At 43.0% G+C, this 23,118-nt stretch overlaps 1 protein-coding gene across 1 annotated transcript in view; it reads left to right on the top strand.

Moving 5' to 3' along the window:
• Window positions 1–23,118, top strand: part of MDN1 (midasin AAA ATPase 1) — a 121,958-nt gene that overhangs the window by 53,663 nt on the left and 45,177 nt on the right. Inside the window, exons 53-67 of the mRNA XM_032214966.1 lie at window positions 1,211–1,344; window positions 3,076–3,236; window positions 4,049–4,169; window positions 5,273–5,483; window positions 5,894–6,116; window positions 9,485–9,611; window positions 10,825–10,992; window positions 12,813–13,027; window positions 14,188–14,575; window positions 15,193–15,302; window positions 16,617–17,307; window positions 18,591–18,752; window positions 18,955–19,228; window positions 20,863–21,098; window positions 22,432–22,527. Coding sequence (XP_032070857.1) covers window positions 1,211–1,344; window positions 3,076–3,236; window positions 4,049–4,169; window positions 5,273–5,483; window positions 5,894–6,116; window positions 9,485–9,611; window positions 10,825–10,992; window positions 12,813–13,027; window positions 14,188–14,575; window positions 15,193–15,302; window positions 16,617–17,307; window positions 18,591–18,752; window positions 18,955–19,228; window positions 20,863–21,098; window positions 22,432–22,527 — 3,317 coding nt within the window. The remainder of the gene's footprint in view (window positions 1–1,210; window positions 1,345–3,075; window positions 3,237–4,048; window positions 4,170–5,272; window positions 5,484–5,893; window positions 6,117–9,484; window positions 9,612–10,824; window positions 10,993–12,812; window positions 13,028–14,187; window positions 14,576–15,192; window positions 15,303–16,616; window positions 17,308–18,590; window positions 18,753–18,954; window positions 19,229–20,862; window positions 21,099–22,431; window positions 22,528–23,118) is intronic.

Genomic DNA, 23,118 nt, shown 5'->3' with positions numbered 1-23,118 from the left:
AATCATCTTGGCGATCTCTCTGCCATTCAGAGTACAACACACATCTCTTGTGTATTCAATACCCGTTACTACTTACTAATTATATAACCTCTTCTACATGATTACGCTTAAAATTACAATTACATAATATATTACCTATATTGCCCCTTATTTCAATCTATGCATTCTTGTGCTTATTTGTTCCGGCTTCCCTTCCTTAAATCCAACCACTGATAAAATCTATCCCAAATCTCACAGTACTCTGTCACCCCTATATTCTTCAGTTCTAGTGTCAATCTATCATATTCTGTACAATCAAGTATTTTCTTTGTTATTTCACTTTTTTAAGGTATGTTTCCACTCTTCCATTGCTGAGTATAAACTATTCTTGCAACTGTTAAGATACGTAGTGTTAAATATGTTAACCCTTTGCTTAAACCCTCTTTGATAATTCCTAATAGGAAAATTTCTGGTTTGAGTTCCAATCTCTGTCCAGTCATTTCTTTCATCCACCTTAGAATCCTTTGCCAATATCCTTTTGCTTTGCTACATGGCCACCACATGTAGTAGGTGCCTGGAGTTTTATCACATTTCCAGCATTTAGGTGATAATTTTTTATATATTTTGGCTAGTCTGGCTGGAGGTCGGTGCCACCTATAGAACATTTTATATAGGTTCTCTTTGTACAATGTGGCCAAAGTTAGTTTCCTGTCCTTATCCCACAATTTTTCCCATTTTTCTAATTCAATATTGTACCCAAAGTTCTTTGCCCATACCACCACACTGAGGACTGATGGGCTTAATAGATAGGTCCAGAAAAAAAATTGGCGTAATTTAAACTGAAATAATTAAATGCAGTTAATAGGATTTCTCTTTGCCTATCCATTAATTTTCCTCTCTTACCAGATTTGAAATTATAGTTTGGTGGTAACTTTTAAAGATCTCTGGGGAATGCACCCAAGCTGTGGTGGGGAGGAGTGGTAGTTGCATTTGCTGCCTCTGATTGTACAATTCAAGCTTTGTGTGCCTTACATTTAGTAATTTTCTGAGAAAAAGAATAGCACATTTATAAACCATGTTAACTTTCCACAAATCAGAAGAACAGATTGCAGACACCTTCTGTGTTTCGTTAACGACTACTCATGGATTGAATAATGTACTGTTAATGCAACCTGAACTACATATCGGTACATATTTTCTTTGGTTTAATTTTATCTTTTGAACTTAAAAGATCCTGGCAACCACAACTCACTTCCACATGCTATTGTGGCCCACCTTGCTGCCTTTTTTGAACTTTGGGATGTTTTCGTCCTGCACTGGGTGAAATCTACACATGTTGCTGTGTCTGATGAGAAATTATATGAAGTAAGTAGGCAATATAGATATTTTTAACCCATGAGCTATAAGTACTATTTTGGTTTTCATTCTGGTCCCCATATTCCCCCACTTCAGTTGAATTACCCATAGTATTTTTTTAGATACCGTATTTTTCGGAGTATGAGACGCACCGTTTTACTCTAAAAAAGAGAGTGAAAATCTGGGTGTGTCTTATACTCTTAATGTAGCCACCTGGGTCATCTGAAAAAGGGGCAGGCGAAGCGGATGCTGCAGAGATCGTGATGGCTGGAAAGGAGAGAGGTTTGGCTTTCAGGGCTCCCGCTTGGCTGGGCTCCCAGGAGGGCTTAGGCGATGGTGGCGGTGGCAGTGGCAGCAGCTCCTCACATTGCTGGGGAGTGAAGTCATTGTGGCCATTGTCTCCTCTGAGCTGCCCGACGAATCTCTGAGGCACCTTTCGCTTGCAGGAGGAGGAGGAGGACGAGGGGGGAGTATACCAAAGCCTCTGAGTAACTGGGAAAGAAAGCCGCGCTTGGAACCTACTGTTCCCCAGGAGTTGGACTTTTTGCAGGATAGGCTGGACCAGAGCCTGGCACCTAACACCCTAAGGCGACATATCTCAGAGTAGGCAGCCCTGTTGGTTCGGGAGGACTTGTGTCTGATACATCCTGACAGGGTAGTCCTCCGGCTGGACCCAGCTTTTATTCCCAAAATCAACTTATGGTTTCACCGGACCCAGGAGGTTATCCTCCCGGATTTTTGCCCGCATCCCAGGCATCCGAGGGAGAGAAGATGGCACATGCTCGATGTTCATCAATCCCTGCGTAGGTACATCAAGCGCACGGCAGCTTTCAGGCGTTCTGAGTCACTCTTTGTGTCCTTTCAGCCTGCATCTCAAGGTCGCAAAGTTTCCTCCTCTACCATTGGACGTTGGCCGCGTGCCTGCATTGCCTTCACTTACGTACTGCAATCCAGACCGGTACCTCGACAGATTACCGCACATTTTACCAGGAGCGCTGCCACCACCGCAGCTTGGGCGGCCCAGGCTCCGATAGAGGAGATTTGCAGAGTGGCCACTTGGACTTCCTTATCTCCCTTTGTCAGAAACTATAAACTGGTTATGTTTGCCTCTGAGGAGGGAGCATTTGGGAGGCGAGTCCTACAGGGCATTCATAGCAGCGGAGAGACCCTGGACTCCTCAGCTTCCTGCCCTAGTGACATTTAGCTTGGGTATATCCCATTCTTGGACTCTCCAAGCAGTGTACAGGAAAATGACCATTGGCTTACCTGAAGGATCGTTTTCTGTATGCTGCGAGGAGAGTCCAACCCCGTCCTGGGGTCTTTCTCTGCTGTCAAGGCGTACTCTTGGACAGTTTCACCAATTTATTTGGACAACCTTTCAACGCGTACAGTTCCACGCCTTCATTGAAAAAAACTGGCAGTCAAAGCAACCAAGAGGTGTGGCTAAAGTTTCAATTCAGTCCTGAGCAGATTGGCTGAGTTTAACCCATTCTTGGACTCTCCTCGCAGCATACAGAAAACGACCCTTCAGATAAGCCAATGGTCATTCTCTCTCCTTCATAACTGGAAATGTTCTTCCTGAGCGTAGCATAGAATGCGAGGGGAGCAGATATGAAAGGCTGCTTTCTCCTCTTGTCATCCTCAAAACAAGATATTGATATTTCCTAATATGAAAATGGTAATTCTTCATCTGAGCCCCTACCATGTTTAAAGAACATAATCTCCCTGGCTTGCTTCTAGATTCTACATAGCTTATTGTGGCGTGACAGGTTTTGGGCAACATCTGAAACGGTGGCTTTGGATTCTCCTGGCTTGATGCTCTTGTCTCTCCACTGGCACTGGGTTGTGAAACATTTAATCAGCAGAATACCTCAGCTTCTGAGTGGATATGAACAGCAAAAGTACGTCTCCTTTGTAATTTTCCACAGTACTATTTAGCTTTTTCAAGAATCTTCCTTTCCACTAGGCCAGTGTTTCTCAACCCTGGCAATTGAAGTCCAGACATCTTCAAGTTGCCAAGGTTGAGAAACACTGCACTAGATTGTGTTCCAGTGGTGGGATTCAAATTTTTTTACTACCAGTTCTGTGAGGGTGGCTTGGTGGGGGTGGCAGGGGAAGGATACTGTAAAGTCTCCATTCCCTCCCCACTCCAGGGCAAAGTTACTGCTAAATCCCCATTCCCTACCGATCAGCTGGGGCTTGGGAGGCAAAGAATAGATGGGGGTGGGGCCAGTCAGAGGTGGTATTTACTGGTTCTCTGAACTACTCAAAATTTCCGCTACCGGTTCTCCAGAACCGGTCAGAACCTCTGCTGTGTTCAGATGAAGCCCTATACCCTTGGTTAATGTGGGTTTATGTAATTATCCATTTGTTGGAGTCCATTTGGTGGATTCACATAACAAATTAAGACATAAAGTAACTGAATGAATTGGATTTGCACAACATGCTAGGCAAAAGTATGGCTGTCTAGTTTGTGGCTTAGGTGCTTTTAAATGTAAATTTGCCTGTCCATGTGCTTTCTTCCAGTGTCCTATTCATAAACTCATTATAGGCCATTGCATAAATATATTAGCCTTTCCCAACTTGTTAGACATGCATTTTTAGGATTCTCAACCAAGTTGGTGAAGGTTGGCACAGAACAGCCATGGGTGATTTAACGATCAGTCTTCCCCTCTGAAATGTTTATATAAATATTTATTTGTTCCATTTTAAGGTTGTCCAAGGAAATTCAGTCTGTATCACAGCAAATGCAGACTTCTCTTGCTAATCCAGAGGGTATTTCTACCAGCATTAAAAAGTTACAGAAGGCTTTGGGAAAACCTCTTCCCTTCAAGGTATGTATTTGTACGTATTTTTAACTAACCATAGATATTTTTAAAAGCAACTTTTAAAATCTATGTTACGTTGCTATAGAAACATAAATAAAATTTTCCAGCCCATATTGCAGGCATTTCATTACCCAATTATCTAGGATTAGAACTTGATAATATTACCTAGCTTGAGTAATGAAATGTCTGCAAGAAAATAACCAAGCTCAGACAGCACCAAGGACCCTCAATTAAATCAAGCGGAGCTGAAAGATTTGAGGAGGCACCAGACAGGAAAATGCCAGGGCTCAGATGTCTGGGATTGGAAGAACGACATCTCCTTTGGCTTGCTGCGCATGCACGCACACACACAAACACACCATTCCCACCTTGGAGACTTATCCACATCTGAACTGGCAAGCTGCCAATCATATCTGGGCTTAGGAAGGAGGCCCTCTCCTTCCTCTGTGGATAAAAATCCCCAAACATGGAATGCAGGGGTGGTGGTGCATGCGCACACACACTGCTTGGCTGCCAGCAATTTGGGGAGGCGAGGCACTTATGGGGCACTGAGTTTTCTCACCTCGAGTTAGCTACTGAGAGTTGCTTTGTGTCGACCCGGCCATGCCCTCCTGGTTGTACCGAGTCAGCCGTGCCAAGTGAGTAGTGTCGAGTCAGCCTTGCCCACCCAGTTGTGGCAAGCCAGCTGCAACCAGATAGCTACACCTACCCAGCTATACCCACCTGGCTACTGTGAATTGTCATGGACGCACAAGTTGGTGGCAGTTAAGTATACTTTCTAGAAGATCATGGATTCCCCATCCCTAGCGCAGACCTTGTTTTCTTCTGCAGTTCCAGTGACACCAGCAGAAACTTCCCTGTATACTTTGTTAAAATCGTTTAAATACAGCAATTTTTTATTATGGGGTGTTGGCTGGTGGGACCTTCCATCATTTATAATCCATGTGTACAGAATCCCTCTCTTTTCCTCGCTATTAATGCACAAATACAGCCTAAATAACATAGGATATTTTTTTTAATTGAAAAATGGCGGGGGGTGTGTGTTCTAATTGTTGGGCTAGAGTTGCCACTCTTTTACATTATTTTTAATTATCGCTCAACTTGTTCAGGAAAAAGGAATCTTGGAAACTGCTGTCCAGCTCAGGAGACTCTCCAAAGCCCTTCATGTTCCGGGGCTGAAGCCTCCCTTTGGAGACGATCAGTGGCAGAAAGAGATCTGTATATTGAGAACAGTCACTACAGAATGGAAGATAAAAGCAGAGTTACTTCAAGCTCAAGGCCTAGTCTTCCGCGCCAGTTATTTGAAAGAGTTTTGTTCAGGTAAATTAGTCCTGAAATCTAAATCTCTTGCAAGAAAAGTGTCGTAATAATGTAACTACCGTGTTTTCCCGAAATTAAGACAAGGCCTTATTTTCTTTTGACCCCCCCCCCCCCAAGTAAGTGCTTGGCCTTATTTTCGGGGAGGTCTTATTAATTTTGAGGTACAGGAGGCAGCGGTCACCTCATGGCTGCTGCTGTGTTGCAATATTTTCAGAGAAGGCTTATTTTGGGGGGAGGGCTTATTTTAGCGCATGCGCTGAAAAGTCCGATTGGGCTTATTATCCAGGAAGGTCTTATTTTCGGGGAAACAGTATTTTTATACAAAATAATTCCTTTCTGTTTAGGTTTTTTTTTAAAGAAAAAGTCTTGGTTGCACCATTTTTAATTATTCTTTTCTTCTTTCCTTACAGATGAATTTCAGACATTGGTGAATCTCCAGCAGTCAAAGCTAAAAGAAGGAGGAGTTTTCATTAGCCTACATGAAAAGAAGCCTGCTGAAAGCCAGCAACTGAACCCTGCTTTGTTAACTCAGCTGTGTAACAGGGTACAATTGTGGCCTGCAATGGAGTACCTGGCTGTGTTGTGGCAGTACAAGCTGATCTGTGATTGCATTGCTGAGGTTTATTTAAAAAGGTGAGGGTCAGTTTTATTATCTGGAATGTAAATGTTTACCACTTCTGGGATACTGTGAGAATAGGCAGGGATTGGTTTTGCTTTTTCCATTTTTTTAAAAAAATGACTGCAAAACTTTTATGATACAATGAAAGGGAAAGTACTTCTGCCTGAATTTGGTCTCAGCATTTTATCTCATGTGTTCACAGCTTATCTCTACCCAAATTACATAGGTGTCATAGAAAGCCATGACAAGTATGTAGCAGAAAATCTCACAGGCACTCTGTTCTTTCTCTAATTCAGAGACCAACTACTATATTTTTCAGAGTATAAGATGCACCTAGCTAGCTTTTGGGGAGGAAAACAAGAGGGGAAAAAATTGTCTCTGCCTGCCAGCAATTTGTCTCCTTGCCCCAAATAACAAACAGTACAGAAGATATACACTGTTTGTGGTGTTACATTTCAGACTATACTTGTACAGATGCTGTTAAAATTAATGGGGCTTTCTGGAAGTATACATTATTCTCTGCTATTTAAAAGAAGATACAATAGCACTGGGCCTCTTCAGATCAAGCATTTATTTTAAAAAGCTTCTTCATTTTGTTCAGTTGTCTAGAACAATAATAAAGCAGCTTTTTAAAAATAAGTTTAATAATTTGAACATTCTATAGGCATGTATAGTTATTGACTTACCTCCTTGTAGCAAACAGTCTGTTTCAGTTTAGCCTGATTAGAAGAAAAGAAAATCTGCTTTTGCCTCATTGCAGCAAACAGCAAGTTTCACTTTCAATTTCAGTCTAAGCACTGGGCTCCCAATGATCAGCTGTTTCAGGCTGCATGGATTGCCATAGCCTATTGCCACCTCCACAAGCCCCATTTTTTCAGTTTGCTGCAAGGAGGTAAATTGCTGGGAGACAGGCCAAAGGGTGGGGGCCAGTGGGTGGGGCTACATTCAGTGTATAAGATGCACCCAAATTTTCACCCTCTTTTAGGGGGAAAACGTGTATCTTATCCTCTGAAAAATATGGTAGTTGTGAATTCAATTAAATTCTGTTCTTCAGTAAAAAAAAAATAGTTGTTTACAGGTAATCCTTGCTTAATAGCAGGAATTGGAACAAGAATTTCCATTGCTAAGTGATGCAGCCATGAAGTCTGCTGTCATGTGATTGCATTGTTTAGCAATAGCAATTCCAGTTGTCCCAATTGCCATTATTAAAGCAAGGATCATGGGTTATTACGCAAGGACATCATGTCACCTTGACTTGCAACTTCTTGTCAACTCCAAATACCGTATTTTTCGGAGTATAAGACGCACAAAGGTTTTGAAAAGGCTTTTTTTTTAAAAAAAAAAGTAGGTTGGTAGATAGAGAGGGAGAGAAAGAGAGAGAAATATAGTAGGTAGGTAGGGAGAGAGAGAGTGTGTGTAGGGAGGGAGGAAGGGAGGCAGAGGGATATATATATAGAGAACTAGAAAGAGATAGAGAGAGAGAAATACAGTAGATAGGGAGAGAGAGAGAGTAGGTAGGTTGGTAGAGAGAGAGAGAGAGAAAGAGAGAAATCAGTAGGGAGGGAGGGAGAGAGAGAGTAGGTAGGTAGGTAGATGTTTCCAGGTGTATCCATGTGCTGGAGAAGGAAATCGCTGACAATCTGCAGCACCTAAGACTTTGTTTCTGCTGTCACAGAACTTCATCAATGTAATTCTCATCAATCAGTTAAAGAGCTTTCCAAAAGGGAAAAAAAAAGTTTTTGCACTCTACAAACCTCCCAAAAACGGCCCATTTTTCACAAAAACGGGCCTGTTTTTCCTCCCCCAAAAGGCATGAATAGACATGGGGGGGGGCTTGCAGAGTGCTCCGGGGGGACCAAAAACGAGCAAAAAGTGGCCCGTTTTTCGTGAAAACAGGCCTGGATTTTGTCAAAAAAAATGAATGCAAAGCCTTATGGAGGCTTATAGAGTGCTGCTGGGGGCATGGGGGGAGCAAAAAACGGGCCGTTTTTTGCTCATTTCTGTTCTCTCCCTCTCCCCTCCCCTCTGAAAGCCTCCATAAGGGTATGCACGGCCATTTTGGTGAAGGGGCAGGGCTTTGGGAGGCAAAAAATGCTGTATTCGATGTATAAGACGCACTCAGATTTTCAGTCTCTTTTGAGGGGAAAAGGTGTATCTTATACTCTGAAAAATACGGTAGTTAAGGAAGTAGTTAGCCTTGTTAGCATGGAGTCAATGGGGAAGCCAGCAGGATGTTGCTAGTCCCAGTCACAATATGCCTTTCTTGGGCAGCTCACAAGCATGGTGGCAGGTGAGTGAGTGTTACGGAGTGCAGGTGTGCGTGCTACAGCTAAGTTTGAGAATGGCTGCATGATGGGACTATGCTACATGGTGACACCATTTGTATAGTAGTGTGCTATGGGGTGACACAAGGACAGGTGGGATAGATGAGTGTGTGTTGTGATGCAAGGGTTGGCAGATGTGGAGATGGGCGCTGCAGAGCAAATGTGGGTAGGTGTGTGGATGGGTACTGCAGTGCACAATGTGCATAGGCATGTGGGTGGGTAGTATGGTGTGAGGTGTTGTTGTTGTTGTACAAATGCCAGTGAATGTTGCAATGTGGTCAGACCCACCTGGCCATACCTAATCTGACCTAGGCTTCCTGATACAGTAAAAAGCAATAAAAAACCAATACTGAGGGGCGCAGGGAGGCAAAGGTAGTGGAGTGACCAGCAGGCAATCCCCTACCTGCCCAGAGCCTAAACTTGCCCTGCCACCTGGGGCCTCTTTAATTGGGGGGGGGGAGCAGCAGGGAGACTTACCATTGCAATTTGCAATCTCCCACTGGTTTCTCCATTGACTTTGCTTGTGGGAAGCTGGCAAGGAATATTAGAAATGGCAATCACATAACCAGGAGACATTGTCATAAGTGCTGGCTCCAAATAACGAAATTGTGATCATGTGATTCTAGGGACAGCCACAACTTGGAAGACCGGTTGTAAATTCCCCTTGTGCAGCCCCATTGTTGCTTAATGGGTGGTTGCAACCCAAGGGGTACCCATACTAAAATAATATAACCAATACTTACAAGCTTTTATAGGCCACTGTTGTTACAAAAAAGTTTGGTTTATAAATAGATAGAGAGTTTTTTTTAAAGCTTAAATTCTGTTATCTGAAATGTAAGGAACTGTATGGTATAGAATTGATTTCATGGCCAAATTTCCTGAAATTTACTCAGTTTGAACTACTTTGAACGTACAGATTGCCTTGGATATATACTTATATCCTGTATTACGGTAATTTTTATCTTGGCTTTTAGCTTTTTCATTATTGCTGTATTTTAGTATGAGTGTGTTCAAACAAACAGCTAAGATTCAGTAGCTGCTTTTCTCATTATTTTCAGGAATAACAACAGTGATCAGTTAAGCACCTTTTCAGAAATAAGGCCCTTTATTGCTTTTTGCCTTAAGTTGACACCAGCTACCTCTCAACAACTTCAAGGACTTTATTACCTACTAGACTGTTATAAGGTAAAAAAATAATAATAACACTTTAAAGCTGAATAAATTCTTCCCTCCTTTTTAATGATTGATTGCATGATATTCAAACACAAAACTAATTTATTTCATCTTCTTTAACTGTGTAGAAAAATTGCTTTTCTTTTATAAGAGCTAAAGGGAAACTTGAAATATGTAAATCAGACTCATGGTAGAGTTAAAAAAAGCAAACTTAATATTCACCACATTTTGGGCAACCACCTCACATTTATGGCCATCTGCTTACTGCAATGTACGATGTTTTTACTAGAAACCATCATTTACTTCTGGTTTCCAGCACAAAATGCCCTATGACAAATAATGGGATTGCTTAATGACTATGATGTTTGTTTAACAATTACCATGTTCGCTAAAAAGATTGTAAAATCAGGCATGGCCATAGGCCAATTTGACGAAACCTTTTGGCGCTGAGTGCTGAAATGAGAACATGCATGCATGCACGAACACCAGCTGGCCAGTGCACATGTGGGCGCAAGGAAAATGATCTCCCGGTTTCCGGCTCGCGCATGCGCACTGGCCAGCTGATCTTCACATGCACATGCATGCTCCCATTTTGGCACTTGGTGCTCCCATTTCAGCTTCCAGCACTCCTGCGTATGTGAAAACCAGCTGGTCGGTGCGCTGGAACTGGAAAGAGCAATGGGAGATGGCTCGCGTGCCCGGAGAGTTGGCTCTGTGTGCCACTTCTGATACATGTGCCATAGGTTCGCTATCACCATAGGCCATGGTTTATTACTATCCTGATTTATGACTAAAATTGTGGCCATAGGTCGAGGACTACTTGTACATAAACAGCCCATCTGATTATTTTTCCCTGTCTGTATTTGTTCTTTAAGTGAGATAGATTTATTTTCCAATTTGTAAAGGACCATAGTTTCAAACCTTAAGTTGAATCGTTGTGCGCAACAATTGCCTTAAATGTCACCACCACCAGACTAGATGGAGGCAACAAATCACTTTCCGGATGTTTGTGAAATTCTACGCTATTAGATCTGCCTAATACAGCCAGTGTTGAAAGATGATGAAATATAAGAGCATATACATGGTGGTCCACAGGTAGCCCCCACTTGCTCCAAAAAATAGCATTTTCAAACACTTTCCACCATTGATTGGAATATTAATTTTTAAAACTCCCATCGGATTCGAGAAGTCTTTAATACCTTTGCCTTTTTATCTTTCATTTTAGGTCTCTGCTGATGAAATTTCACTTCTGTGGTCAGAACTTGCTGTTGCTGCTTTTCAAGCTTTCTGGAGTAGCACAGTAACTACAAGTCCTGAGCGTTGGCTATCCTGGCAGCCATTCTCTATGGAAGAGAAGATGGTATCCAGCTCATTCATGAATTCTTCTATCCAGGTTTGTGTGGGAAACTATGACATTCTCAAAAGGGTGGTTAAATCACAGCAGTTTATTTTTTCAAAAGGATACGTGCAATAATTTGCTAATCTTAATAGTAGCTTAGACAACCTTTGTTATCATAACAAGAGTTTAGTTAAAGAATTGTTTCGTTTGCTTAGTCTCTTTTTAACATTTGCAAAATATTGTACGTATTTTTTACTGTCACAGCCCCTTCATTTAATAACCAAGAAAGAAACCACTCAACTCCATGTTCCAGAATTAAGTGTACTTTTACTGGTTATAAACGATGAGAAGCAAAGCAAAGCTGAATCTGAGTAAAAGGCGCGAAAGCAATAGATATCAATACATGATTCATTCCCCTTCCCTTGGTACCCCAATCCATAGTCCAATCATAATTCACCCAACTGTCAGATGGGAGACATCTTCATAATCATCATCAGGTTGGAATGCTGGACAGTTGGCCTCGGCAGGAAACTCCCCTCCTTCCACATGCGCAAAGAGATAGTGAGAACAACCCGCAATAAGCAATCCTCCAGTACAGAATGATTTCCTCCCCAAATACCATGCCCTCCCTTCCCATTTCAATGGCAGCCGAAAAGCAGCAGCAAAGCAGAGGCTGACATTTACCTTGGGTTACCCATGCCTTTTTTGGTAGATGACTCCATCTTCCCTCCCATTCCACCCAATATTCTATTTCACAGTTTTCCTTGTATGTCATTCTATCCCGAGATGCAATGGCTCAGCAGTTAGAGACACTGAGTTTGTCAGCTGGAGAGCTGACAGCCGGGGTTCCAGACTCGAGCTCCATGCAAAGGATGAGCTTCCGTTCCCTGCCCCAGCTCCTGCCCACCTAGCAGTTCGAAAGCATGCAAATGCAAGTATATAAATAGGTAGCACTGCAGTGGGAGGGTAACAGCATTCATTCCATGCGCCTTTGCATATAGCCATGCTGGCCACCTGGCCACGGAAATTGTCTTTGGAGAAACCTGGCTCCCTCAGCCAAGAAACGGAGATGAGCATCACCCCCTAGAGGCAGATATGGCTGACAGAGAAGGCCTTTTTTCATTCTATCCCTATTGAGCATGCTCACTGGACTGATTTTTGTGGTTCCTTTACTTTAATTAGTTTTCTACAGATAGACATTTTACTAAAATTTTATTGTGTATAATTGCTACTTTAATGCTGGAAGATTCAAATTAGAAATGTGCTTACTAGTAGTTCACAGGAATTAAAAGAGTTCTCATTTTCTTGCATTAGATGCTGCAGTATTTGTTAAACTTCAATCACTTAATTTAAAAAAAAAAATATTTACAGCTGGGTCATTTTTAAAACCTGTTATGCCCAGGACTCTTATTTTTCTATTTTGTGCTCCTAATTAATTAATGCACCATTTATCACTTAATCATCGAGTGCAAAAGTCATTTCTAACAATAATCTTTACTACAACCTGCTGTTCCTTTTTCTTATATCCAGTGATTTTTCAGTTTAGTTGGACCGTGAAAACCACTGATGGGAGAAATTGGGGAAGCAGTGAACTAACTCTCTCTCCTCTTTCCAATTTATATACAGTATTGAAAATCAGGATATCGGGAAGAGCCTCCCTCCCACCATTGTAACAGTTTCCTTGACCACAGTTTTATTACTTCCATAGGAAATAATTATTGTAGGAGACAAAGAGGATTTACTACATTTGGAATATTGGCCATGCATGTTAGCTCTCCTTGATTACAATTAGTTTAAAGGTTGTGGGCTTAACCTCTTAATTTTATATGATTATCAGTGTTTTAAATGTGCATTTTGATTTGTATTAATTTTAGGGTGTGGGTATTTTGAATCGAGCAGTTTTCTCCAAGTGCCTCTCTGAAATTCTAACTAGCAGCAACAAGTGGAGCCAATGGGATACAACAGGTCTTCCTATTCTGTCAGCCTCCAGGGTGACCTTGGGAGAGTGTCTAGAAAAAGCAGAGCAGCTTCAGGAGATCAGTAAAGTTTTGTGGACCAATGCAGCTTTTTCTTCGGTGGCTGAATTTAGGTATTTAAAAAGACTTCCTTAATTTTGTTCCTTAAATCCTTCATCCCTTAGAGCAGGGGTGTCGAGCTGGATTTCTTTGAGTTTAGAGTTTAGAGTTTAGAGTTTATTGGGATTTATAGGCCGCCCTTTTCCCTGAGGGGACTCAGGGCGGCTTACAACCACAAGGGAAGGGGGTGCAGCGTCAAAAAAAAAAACAAAAAAAAAACCAGAATGTGAACAAAGAAAAAATAGTAAAAACACAACTTTCGTTCAGCAATCAAACACTCGGGCGGGTAAATTAGGAACCTATCCCCAGGCCTGCTGGGAGAGCCAGATCTTGAGGGCTGCGCGGAAGGTCTGGATGGTGGTGAGGGTACGGATCTCAACGGGGAGGTCGTTCCACAGGGTCGGAGCTGCCACAGAAAAGGCTCTCCTCCATGTGGTCGCCAGTCGGCATTGACTGGCAGATGGGATTCGGAGGAGGCCCAGTCTGTGTGATCTAATTGGTCGATTTAGGGAGGTAATCGGCAGAAGGCGGTCTCTCAAGTACCCAGATCCACTACCATGGAGGGCCGAATCAGCATTCTTTGAGGGCCGAATCAGCATTGTAATTCTCAGTATGTGGGGGAGACAGAACGGGCACCTCCTGCATTACCCTGCTGGGCTGTGGGGGGCCTCACATGGCCAGTGTTCAGCCTCTACAGCCTCCTGCATTACCCTGCCTGCCAAAACTTTTTGAAGCGCCCCCCTGCCCGGCCCGCATCCCGTTTTAGCCTGGATGGCCTCTGCTGGCCAAAAGCCTTCAGCCTGCAGCACTCTGCCAGCCAAAAATGGGCCGGGCGGGGAGGCCTTCAAAAAGTTTTGGCGGGCAGGGTAATGCAGGAGGCCGTAGAGGCTGAACACTGGCCATGTGAGGCCCCCTACGGCCCATTTTGGCTGGCAGAGGCACTGCCTTTGATATTTCCAGGCCGGCTCCGCGGGCCAGATCTAAGCACCCCTGCCTTAGAGCAATCATTAATCTTAAAAATGAAGCTTCTCTAGATATGTCTTAGGGGATTAACATTTTGATGGTGCCCATTGCCTCTGTTGTTAGCAGGAGATAAGTTGATTCTTCTCTTGGATTTATCTCTTGGATCTCTCCTGTTGTTCACTGTTTCATAACTCTGTCTTCCTTATCTCAGGCATACAGATTCAAGGTTTCAGTATGTAATGTTACACAAGCAACTCCTGGCCCTTCAAAATTTGATTCCAGTAGAGATGCAAGAGGAATACCTCAGAAACTGTAATAAGGTGTTCTCAAAGGATTTGGTGGCCCTTCAGTATATTTGCAAAGTACTCAGGGATGTTGGTGCTCAGGAGATGATGCCCGAACAGATCCTTTGTCTGTGGCTGACTTGTGTTCAGCAGTTCTGTGGACAGGACATAGGGCTCCATAACTTGCCTGAAACAGTTCAACGAGGCAGCCTCTGGGTAAATCTAGGTCTTCTGCAAATCTACCTTTGGCTTCCACAGACGATGTTTGATCCTGCGGTGAAAAGAAAATATAAACTCAAATATGCAGTAGAAGAGGTGAGTCCTTGGAGCTGATGCACATTTTCTTGCCTTGAGCGAGTTTGGATGTATTAAATGACAGCGATATTTCAAAATTTTAAGAGGCTAATTTGTAGCAATAGATAACATAAATAAATGGAGTTTAAGGCAAGAGGAGGAATTTGCCATCATAAGAAGAAGAAAAAAGCAGCATAGCATATAATATGTAAAGTACATTAATCTTATCAGAAATAAGGATAAAGAACATGCTAATTTAAAAAAAAATACTTGAATAATTTACAAGTGCAGAATTATCCATATAGGATGAATAAAATTGTGCATAAATATACAAAACTTGAAATATTGATCTTACTCATAAAATGTGGGAATAGATGTACAATTTGATGCAAACTAGCAGGATTTGAAGCCAGTAGCTCCTCTTCTTCTTCATCATCATCATCAGATACTATATTTAGAAGCATAATGTTTTCAGATATAATTTTAATTATCTGGTGTGTCTTAAAGTTTTGTTAAATTGACTTGCAAATGTCTATCTCACCTGTACATTCTTGATACATTGTAATGGTTTTTGTTTTAATTAAAGCAACAGTAAAGTAGTATTTGAATCAAGTCAGTTTTTTCTCTACTGCTTTCAGCTGCATCATCTGGAATGTGAAAGGAAAACTCACAGACTGTCCACTCAGTTACATACAGGGAAAGATCTTGAAGACGAGCCCATCAACAGTCATGATCATCCTCATATTAGGTACAGCAGGGGTGGGTTTCTCGGCCCGTTACAACCGGTTCGGTTGGAACGGGGCTGGCGGCGTCCTCGTGCACGCGCGCGTTGCACGCATGCGTACTAGTGTCTGTGCGATGCTCCAGCTGCTCCTGGAGGATCACGCAGGCGCTGTATGCGTCCTGCGCATGCGTGGAAGCGCAGAACTCGTCAAAACCAGGTAAGGAGCGCGGGCGCGCGGGTGGGCCAGTCGCCGTTCCCGGAAGTTACTTACTTCCGGGTTCGCCGACCAACCAGTTCGCAGGGACCGCCGCGAACTGGTTGAAACCCACCCCTGAGGTACAGTTGAGATTCAGTACAACTGATGCAACTCTGAAACATTGTGGGTTCACCTTATTTCTAGCTTCAAAAGAATGATTGTAAATGGCTGAAGTAGTCCGTTTGGCCTTTGGTTTTTACATTGCTGGGATTTTTAAGTTGTCATTTGGCTGGTGAATAAAAGAGAAGAATATTTTTGTGAGAAAAAGCCACTTAGTATGATTATCAGAAGATAATCTGATGTATTGATTTTTTTTAAACATATTTTTTTTTAAAATTAGAACAATTGTAGAAATTGCCTGTGTTCTTCATATTTAAAAAAGGACAGGGTCTTATTTTCTTTTGACCCCCCAACTCTTTGGCCTTATTTTTCAGGGAGGTCTTACTATTGTTGAGGTGCAGGAGATGGCAAGTGTGGTCACCTCATGGCTGCTGCTGTGTTGCAATATTTTCGGGGAGGGCTTATTTTAGCGCATGCGCTGAAAAGCCAGATTGGTCTTATTTAATTACCTCCCACAGACCCATTAGATCTCACAGGGTTGGCCTCCTCCGGGTGCCATCTACCAGCCAATGCCTGGCTATTACCCGGGGGAGGGCCTTCTCTGTGGCAGCTCCGGCCCTCTGGAATGAACTCCCCGCAGGGATTCAGACCCTCACCTCCCTCCAGGCCTTCCGAAAAGCCGTCAAAACCTGGCTTTGCCGGCAGGCCTGGGGGTGATGAGTTCCCTCCCCTCTCGACATGTATGGTTGTGCGACTGTTGTCTACTTTTATTATCTGTATTTTGTCTTTTATGTTCCCCTTTTTTTCCCCCCTTGAATTGTTCGCCGCCCTGAGTCCTCCCGGAGAAGGGCGGCATACAAATAATAAAATACAAATACAAATACAAATATTATCTGGGGAGGTCTTATTTTTGGGAAAACAGGGTAGAAATCAGAGATTAAGCACTTAATTTTATCCAAGTAGCTTGAATAATATTATTTGGAAATAGGGTTTAAATCTTTATGCATCTCCTTCTTCCACAGGTTGTTACGCCAAAGAATCCAAAAGCTGAAGGATCAGATTGCCAGACTTGACCAGAAGCAAGCCTTTCGACCCCAGACTCCTTTGTTTGAGTCCTTATATCAAGAAGTCCATCAATACGTTGGCAGCATCGCCCAGGTTTCAAAAGTCCAGGACCTCCTGACTCGCCTTCTGAAGCTTCTCCGGGCAGACAAGTCTCAGGCGGTGCAGAACGTGCTAAATGAAGAGGCAGCCTGGCAGCAGTCACACCATCAGTTCAGGAGACATTTGGCAGAGAACTATGCTGCCTTCCCCGATGTGGTTGTTCCCCTGCAAGCTGCCGTTTTGCAGATGCAGCATGGCCTGAGGCTGGTAGCTTCTGAAGTCCATAAGGCCACCTTTGACAGTTTCGTCAGCCCAGCCAAACTGGGAAGCCTTGTTGCCTCTCTGCTTTCATTCCCTTCCATTGGTAGTACTTTCCCCACATACCTTTCCCATGCAGATACACTCTGTTCTGTGAGCTCTCTGGAAGTCCTTCATGGCTTGAAGAGGTTATCTCTCAAATACATTGCTGAAGAGTCTGAGAAAGCACAAAAAATGTGCCTTACCCAGGAGCAGCTGTTGGTGAATGCTTTATTATATCTCCAGTGCCATGCATTGTCCAAGGGAGGAGTGGACCATAAGTCTCTTCTACTATTCAGGCATTTGTTTCAGGTATAATGTCTGTCTATGTATCCATTCATCCATCTGAACAATTTATATGGCCATCTACCTCAAAGAAATGACTTGGCAGCACAGCACATATTAAATATTATTTGGTTTTAGAACCCTAGGAGGGAAATAATCTTAATTTTAGGGATTTATTCAAAGTTATAGTGGAGATTGAGGGCATTTGGTAAACAAAACACAACAAGTTTAAGCTGGTTTTTTAAAAAAAATATGTGCATTAAAATGTTTTAAAATTTAAAAGATTTAAAAATTGGAATGAAGGTTTGCATGCATTCTCTCTCTCTCTCTCTCTCTCTCTCTCTCTCACACACACACACACACACACACAGACACACCACCACACCACCACATAGAGAAACATTATTTGAAAAGGCAGTATCTTTGCAGAGAAAGAGCAGTACACACATGGGCAATTGCTGGCCTTTAGAGGCATATATTGCTAGTCCTTCTCTTTTTTACCATTCCATCTATGCAGGAAGGGAATACACATAGAAATAGGGAGGTGGGGTGTTGTTGTTTTCTTGCAATGTATTTGTCCCACACTGCTGTATGAAAAGGTCTTGTGCAACCATGTGCTGACATATGTATACTTTGTATCACTCACGCCTTGTGACCTCAAGACTGGACATGGGGCAGCCCTTGAAGAGCATTCGGAGACTTCAGCTTATCCAGAATGCAGCCGCGCGAGTGATTGTGGGTGCACCTCGGTACACCCACGTTACACCTATCCTCCGCGAGCTGCACTGGCTGCCTGTTGGACTCCGGACGCGCTTCAAGGTGCTAGTTGTTACTTTTAAAGCCCTACATGATATTGGACCTGGGTACTTGAGAGACCGCCCCCTGCCAATTACTTCCCTACGACCAATTAGATCCCACAGATTAAGCCTCCTCCGAATACCATCAGCTAGCCAATGTCGACTGTCGACCCCTCGGGGGAGGGCCTTCTCTGTGGCTGCTCCGGCCCTCTGGAACAATCTCCCCGTGGAGATTCGGACCCTCACCACCTTTATAGCTTTCCGCAAAGCCGTCAAGACCTGGCTATTCCGGCAGGCCTGGGGCTGATGAGTTCCAGCCCCACTTGAATTGCTGTGACTGTTGTGTTGTTTTTAATCTGTTTTGTGTATCTTGTTTCTGTCTTGTTTGTTTTTTGTATTTCCCCCTTCCCCACTTGTTTGTTAGCCGCCCTGAGTCCCTCGGGAATAGGGCGGCATACAAGTATAATAAACATCCAAACATCCAACATTTATTTGTTTGTTCTTCCTTCATAGGTAATTATAAATGAATGGGATGAGCAAGAGCGCCAGGCCCAAGAGGAAGAGGAACAAAAGAACAGTCTTTATCGATATAAGACCAAGAGCCACGGGAGTGGCCTGAGTGAGGAGGAGGAGGAAGAGAGAGAATTCAGGAGGAAATTCCCCCTTCATGAAAAGGTAGGCAGGCAGCTAATGAAAAGTCTGTCTGAGAGTTATTCCATTGTGGTGCTTCTGTTTTGCATGGGAAATAAAACAATGTCCCATTTTGTATCTCTACCTAATTGTACAGACGTATACAGTATGCACGGTCAATTTCTGATCTTAAGGCATGACGTGATAAATTTGCATTCAATATATGTTTTAATAAAACTCTTAACAGGACTTTGAAGATATTACAGCTCAGGAAACTCTTGAGGGGAAAATGGAAACAGAAGTTGTTTTGGAAGAAGCAGCTCCCCCTGAAAAAACTCTTCTTTCTCATCACTCAATGAAAACAGTAATGAGAGTTCATCAGCAACTTTGTCTTTCCTTTGCCCAAACTTTGTGGTATCAACAAAACATACCACCCAATCAAAGCAAACTCCAATTGAGCCTGTTCCTTTCCTGCTACCAGACTGGTGCTTCCCTGATCGCCCACTTTTATCCCTTGATTGGTAAGGCTTCTCTGATTTTTTTTCCAGGTACAAGATTCCAATAGGTTTTCTTTTCAGATGGCACTTTGGTTTGTCCATTATTTAAGAATCCCAATTTGCATATTTGAGGGAGGGGGAGGGGGGAGGAAGAATAATAGAAGGTTCCAGGACATGAACTATTTGTATACAGCATGTTGGTCACGAATACAAACTGAGTGTCATGTGAAGTGCTGGCCAGGAATTGGAACTTTCAGATTTAAGCACCAACCTGGTCTTAGAATACACTGAGTGGCGTTGGGGAGCCATTATCACAATTTTTTCCCCAGGATTATTGTTGGGATAAAATGAGAAGAAACTTACTATGTAAATTGTTCTGACCCCCACCTTGTTCGTTCAGAAACGGCAGCCACACACAGCTTGCAAAGGAATGTTTTTATCAGTCCCGGCTCGGGCTGGCTGCGAGCCCAAAATAAACACAGATAAAAGGCTCTGGCAAAAGTAAACTACTGCAAAACAAGATTATATAAATCAAATCACTTATCCAAGTGCTTCTTCTCAATGATTGCAAACAAACTTGACTAGGACCAGAATGGAACGAACGAACAAACGTTGACTTCTGCCACTAGGGCATGGCACCATTAGCATCCTGAAGCAACTCACAGGAGGTTTCTGCTGAGTCACAACAGTAAGTTATCTGGTGCTCTCAGAGAAATGGAGGAGGGCTACATGCGACAAACAAACAGTACATTAAACAATAACTTGTGAGGGATGCAGTGGCTAAGACGCTGAGCTTGTCAATCAAAAGGTTGGCAGTTTGGTGCTTCGAATTGCTAGCACCACGTAATAGAGTGAGCTCCCGTTATTTGTCCCAGCTTTTGCCAACCTAGCTGTTCGAAAGCATGTAAAAATGCAAATAGAAAAAATAGGAACCATCTTTAATGAGAAGGTAACTGCATTCCATGCACCTTCAGCGTTTAGTCATGCCTGCCACATGACCCCAGAGACGTCTTCAGACAGCGCTGGCTCTTTGGCTTTGAAACAGAGATGAGTTGGGAACGACTAGCACATATGTGCAAGGGGAACCTTTACCTTTTTAAACAATAACTTGTTTCTATTGTATACAATAATTTGTGCTGCATTATTTTTAACCATATTTTAGCAAAGCTATTCTGCCAATGTAGTGATGGCAAAAAAATGGAAATAGTCCTTACAACTATTTATTTAGCGAACATTTGAGGTCATGATGAAGATACTTAAGAGCTGAGGTTACAGATGTTGCAGTGCTGCCACAATCATGTGATTGTCATCTGGGTGCTTGGCAGCCTGTTCACATTTACAAACAGTTGTCAAGTCCCTGCAATCTGATCATTTGTAATCTTCCCTGCTGACTTCCCCAGGAAATCAAGGGAGAAGCTGATAAAAAGGTTCCATGCTAAAATCCAAGCAGGATTTTTGACTCCAGAATGGAATAGGTTTTGAAGTTTCTCTGTTCTGGGGCTAAAACCCCTGCTTGGATTTTGGCACAGACCTTTTTAAGTCCACTTCATTCAGTGACCAAGATTCCCATTCCAATTGTTGTCATAAGTTGAGGAGTGCCTGTAATTTTGTTTTCCACCTAATAATTCCCCCCCCCCCCCCGGTCTCTGCAACCTTAGGTTCAGAAATAAATGACAATCTTCATGGCAGCCAACTTCTAGCCAGCAGAATATTGCAGAATACGCTTTTTGAAAAAGGAACTTCAGAGCTTGCCTTGAAAAGCGACGGGGCCTATGACTTTTATCACCATCCTAATATTCAGCAAGTGCAACAGTGCCAAGTTCTGCTCAAAAACTTTCATAAAGAAGTGAAGGCACTATTGCAAGATTGGCCAGAACATCCTGCACTTGTCCAGGTAAGCACATTTAGATTTTTTTTCTTCAAAAAAACTAGGAATTATGCAATCATTAATACTTGCTGAATGCTGACAGTGCATTTACATTTTCCTTTGATGTATCCTATATTAAAAAGTATGGGTAACAAAATGCAAAGGCTAAATTAAACATGGTGTCCAACCATACATGTTAGTTGCAAAATAGTTTTATGTTTCTATGAAATCACTTACAAATGTTTTATCATTTCTAGAGATATAAGTACCATATTTTTTGGAGTATAAGACACTCCAAAGTATAAGACACACCTAGCTTTTTGGGAGGAAAACAAGGGGAAAAAATCTGCTTCTGCTTCCCAGCAATTTGCCTTGTGGAGCAAACAGCAAGTTTCACTTTCAATTTAAGCAGATCATCAGCTGTTTCAGGCGGCAGGATTTCTATAGGCCAGCGATGGCTAACCTTTTTTGGCTCGCGTGCCAAAAGTGTGGGGAATGCAGGGGGGTCGTGCATTGCATTATGGGTGCAGCACGACCCCCACCGTGCATGCACGCATGACAGGTGCAACCCCCCCCATTTTTTGCATGCTTTTTTTACCCTCTCCAGGCTCCAGAGGCTTTATAGGAGCCTGGGAAGGACGAAAACAGCCTCTCCCCCACCCCCGGAGGCTTCAGGAGCTTCCCTGAAGCCTCCGGAGCACAAAAAAACGGCCCTACGGCAAATCGGAAATTCGGGAATGGACTTCCGGTTTGCTCTTCGGGCCAGTTTAAGCCCTCCGGAGTCTTCAGGGGCGTTCTGGAGGCTTCCCTGAAGACTCCGGAGGATGAAAAATGACCCTAAGAGCAAACTGGAAGACCGGAAGTCCAGTTTGTCCGTTGGGCTGTTTTTAGTCCTCCAGAGGCTGTTTTCGCCTTCCCCAGGCTCCTATAAAGCCTCTGGAGCTTAGGGAGGGCGAAAAATGGCCTCAAGAAAAGGCTAAAGTGAGCTGGCCAGCGCACGCGTGCACGCTGGCCAGCTGACGGGGCAACGCCTTGCGTGCCCTGACAAATGGCTACGCAATCCACCTGTGGCACGCGTGTCATGGGTTTGCCATCCCGGCTATAGGCAATTGCAGCCTCCACAAGCCCCATGTTCCCTGTTTGCTGCAAGGAGGTAAGTTGCTGAGAGGCAGAAGCCAAAGGGTGGGAGACTGTGGGTGGGGCTACATTCAGTGTATAAGACGCACCCAAATTTTCACCCTCTTTTAGGGGAGAAAAAGGTGCATCTTATATTCCAAAAAATATGGTAAGTTATTTTATAATATTATTTTCAAACTTCGGAAAGACTGAGCCAGAAACATCTTTATTTTTCAATTTGCAGCTCTTGGTGGTGATGGACAGAATTTGTAGATTTCCGCTCTCCAGCCCTCTTTCAAAGATTCTAAACGGCTTGGAAATTCTGCTAGCCAAGTCTCAGGTCAGATCTTCTATGTATAAGTGAATATGTAACAAAACTAGCAAGAAGTAAGAAGCTGTTCTAATAGTATAGGTAGCCTTTGCTTAACAACTGCCACAGTTATTGACTGTTTACAAATACAACAGTAATAAAACAAAAGCCTTCATCATGAAACTAATTAAGGTCTTGTAAAAGCCTTCATCATGAAACTGATTAAGGTCTTGTCAGTTTCAGGCAGGACATGCAGCTGGTCCCCAAATTCTAATCTAATTAAGATCACAGAGCTCAGCTTCTTCATTGCAGTTAGTACATTTAGGTAAGCGCTAAAATGCAGACAAAAGCGGCTTGGGAAGAGGTAGCTTTTTTAAAGTAATGTCCCTGCCCTACAAGGGGGAAAGAATGGGAGGGGGTGGGGGGAAACAGGTCAGACACAGGTCACTGTTTGAGAAAACTTTACTGAAATCAGTGATCTTCATGCTTGCATTCTCTCTCGTTTACTTAGTAAACATTTTGCCGTCACTAAAGAAGGACTATCTTTAGTAGAACAAATTTCTAACAAAGTGAATGATAGTAACATTGAAAAGGAGCTCTGTGCCACATTATGAAATAGAC

The sequence above is a fragment of the Thamnophis elegans genome, chromosome 4 (genome assembly GCF_009769535.1).
Source record: "Thamnophis elegans isolate rThaEle1 chromosome 4, rThaEle1.pri, whole genome shotgun sequence".
NCBI classification, from domain to species: Eukaryota; Metazoa; Chordata; class Lepidosauria; order Squamata; family Colubridae; genus Thamnophis; species Thamnophis elegans.
Note: the sequence above shows the minus strand (reverse complement) of the source record. Positions and strands in the feature narration are given on the sequence as shown.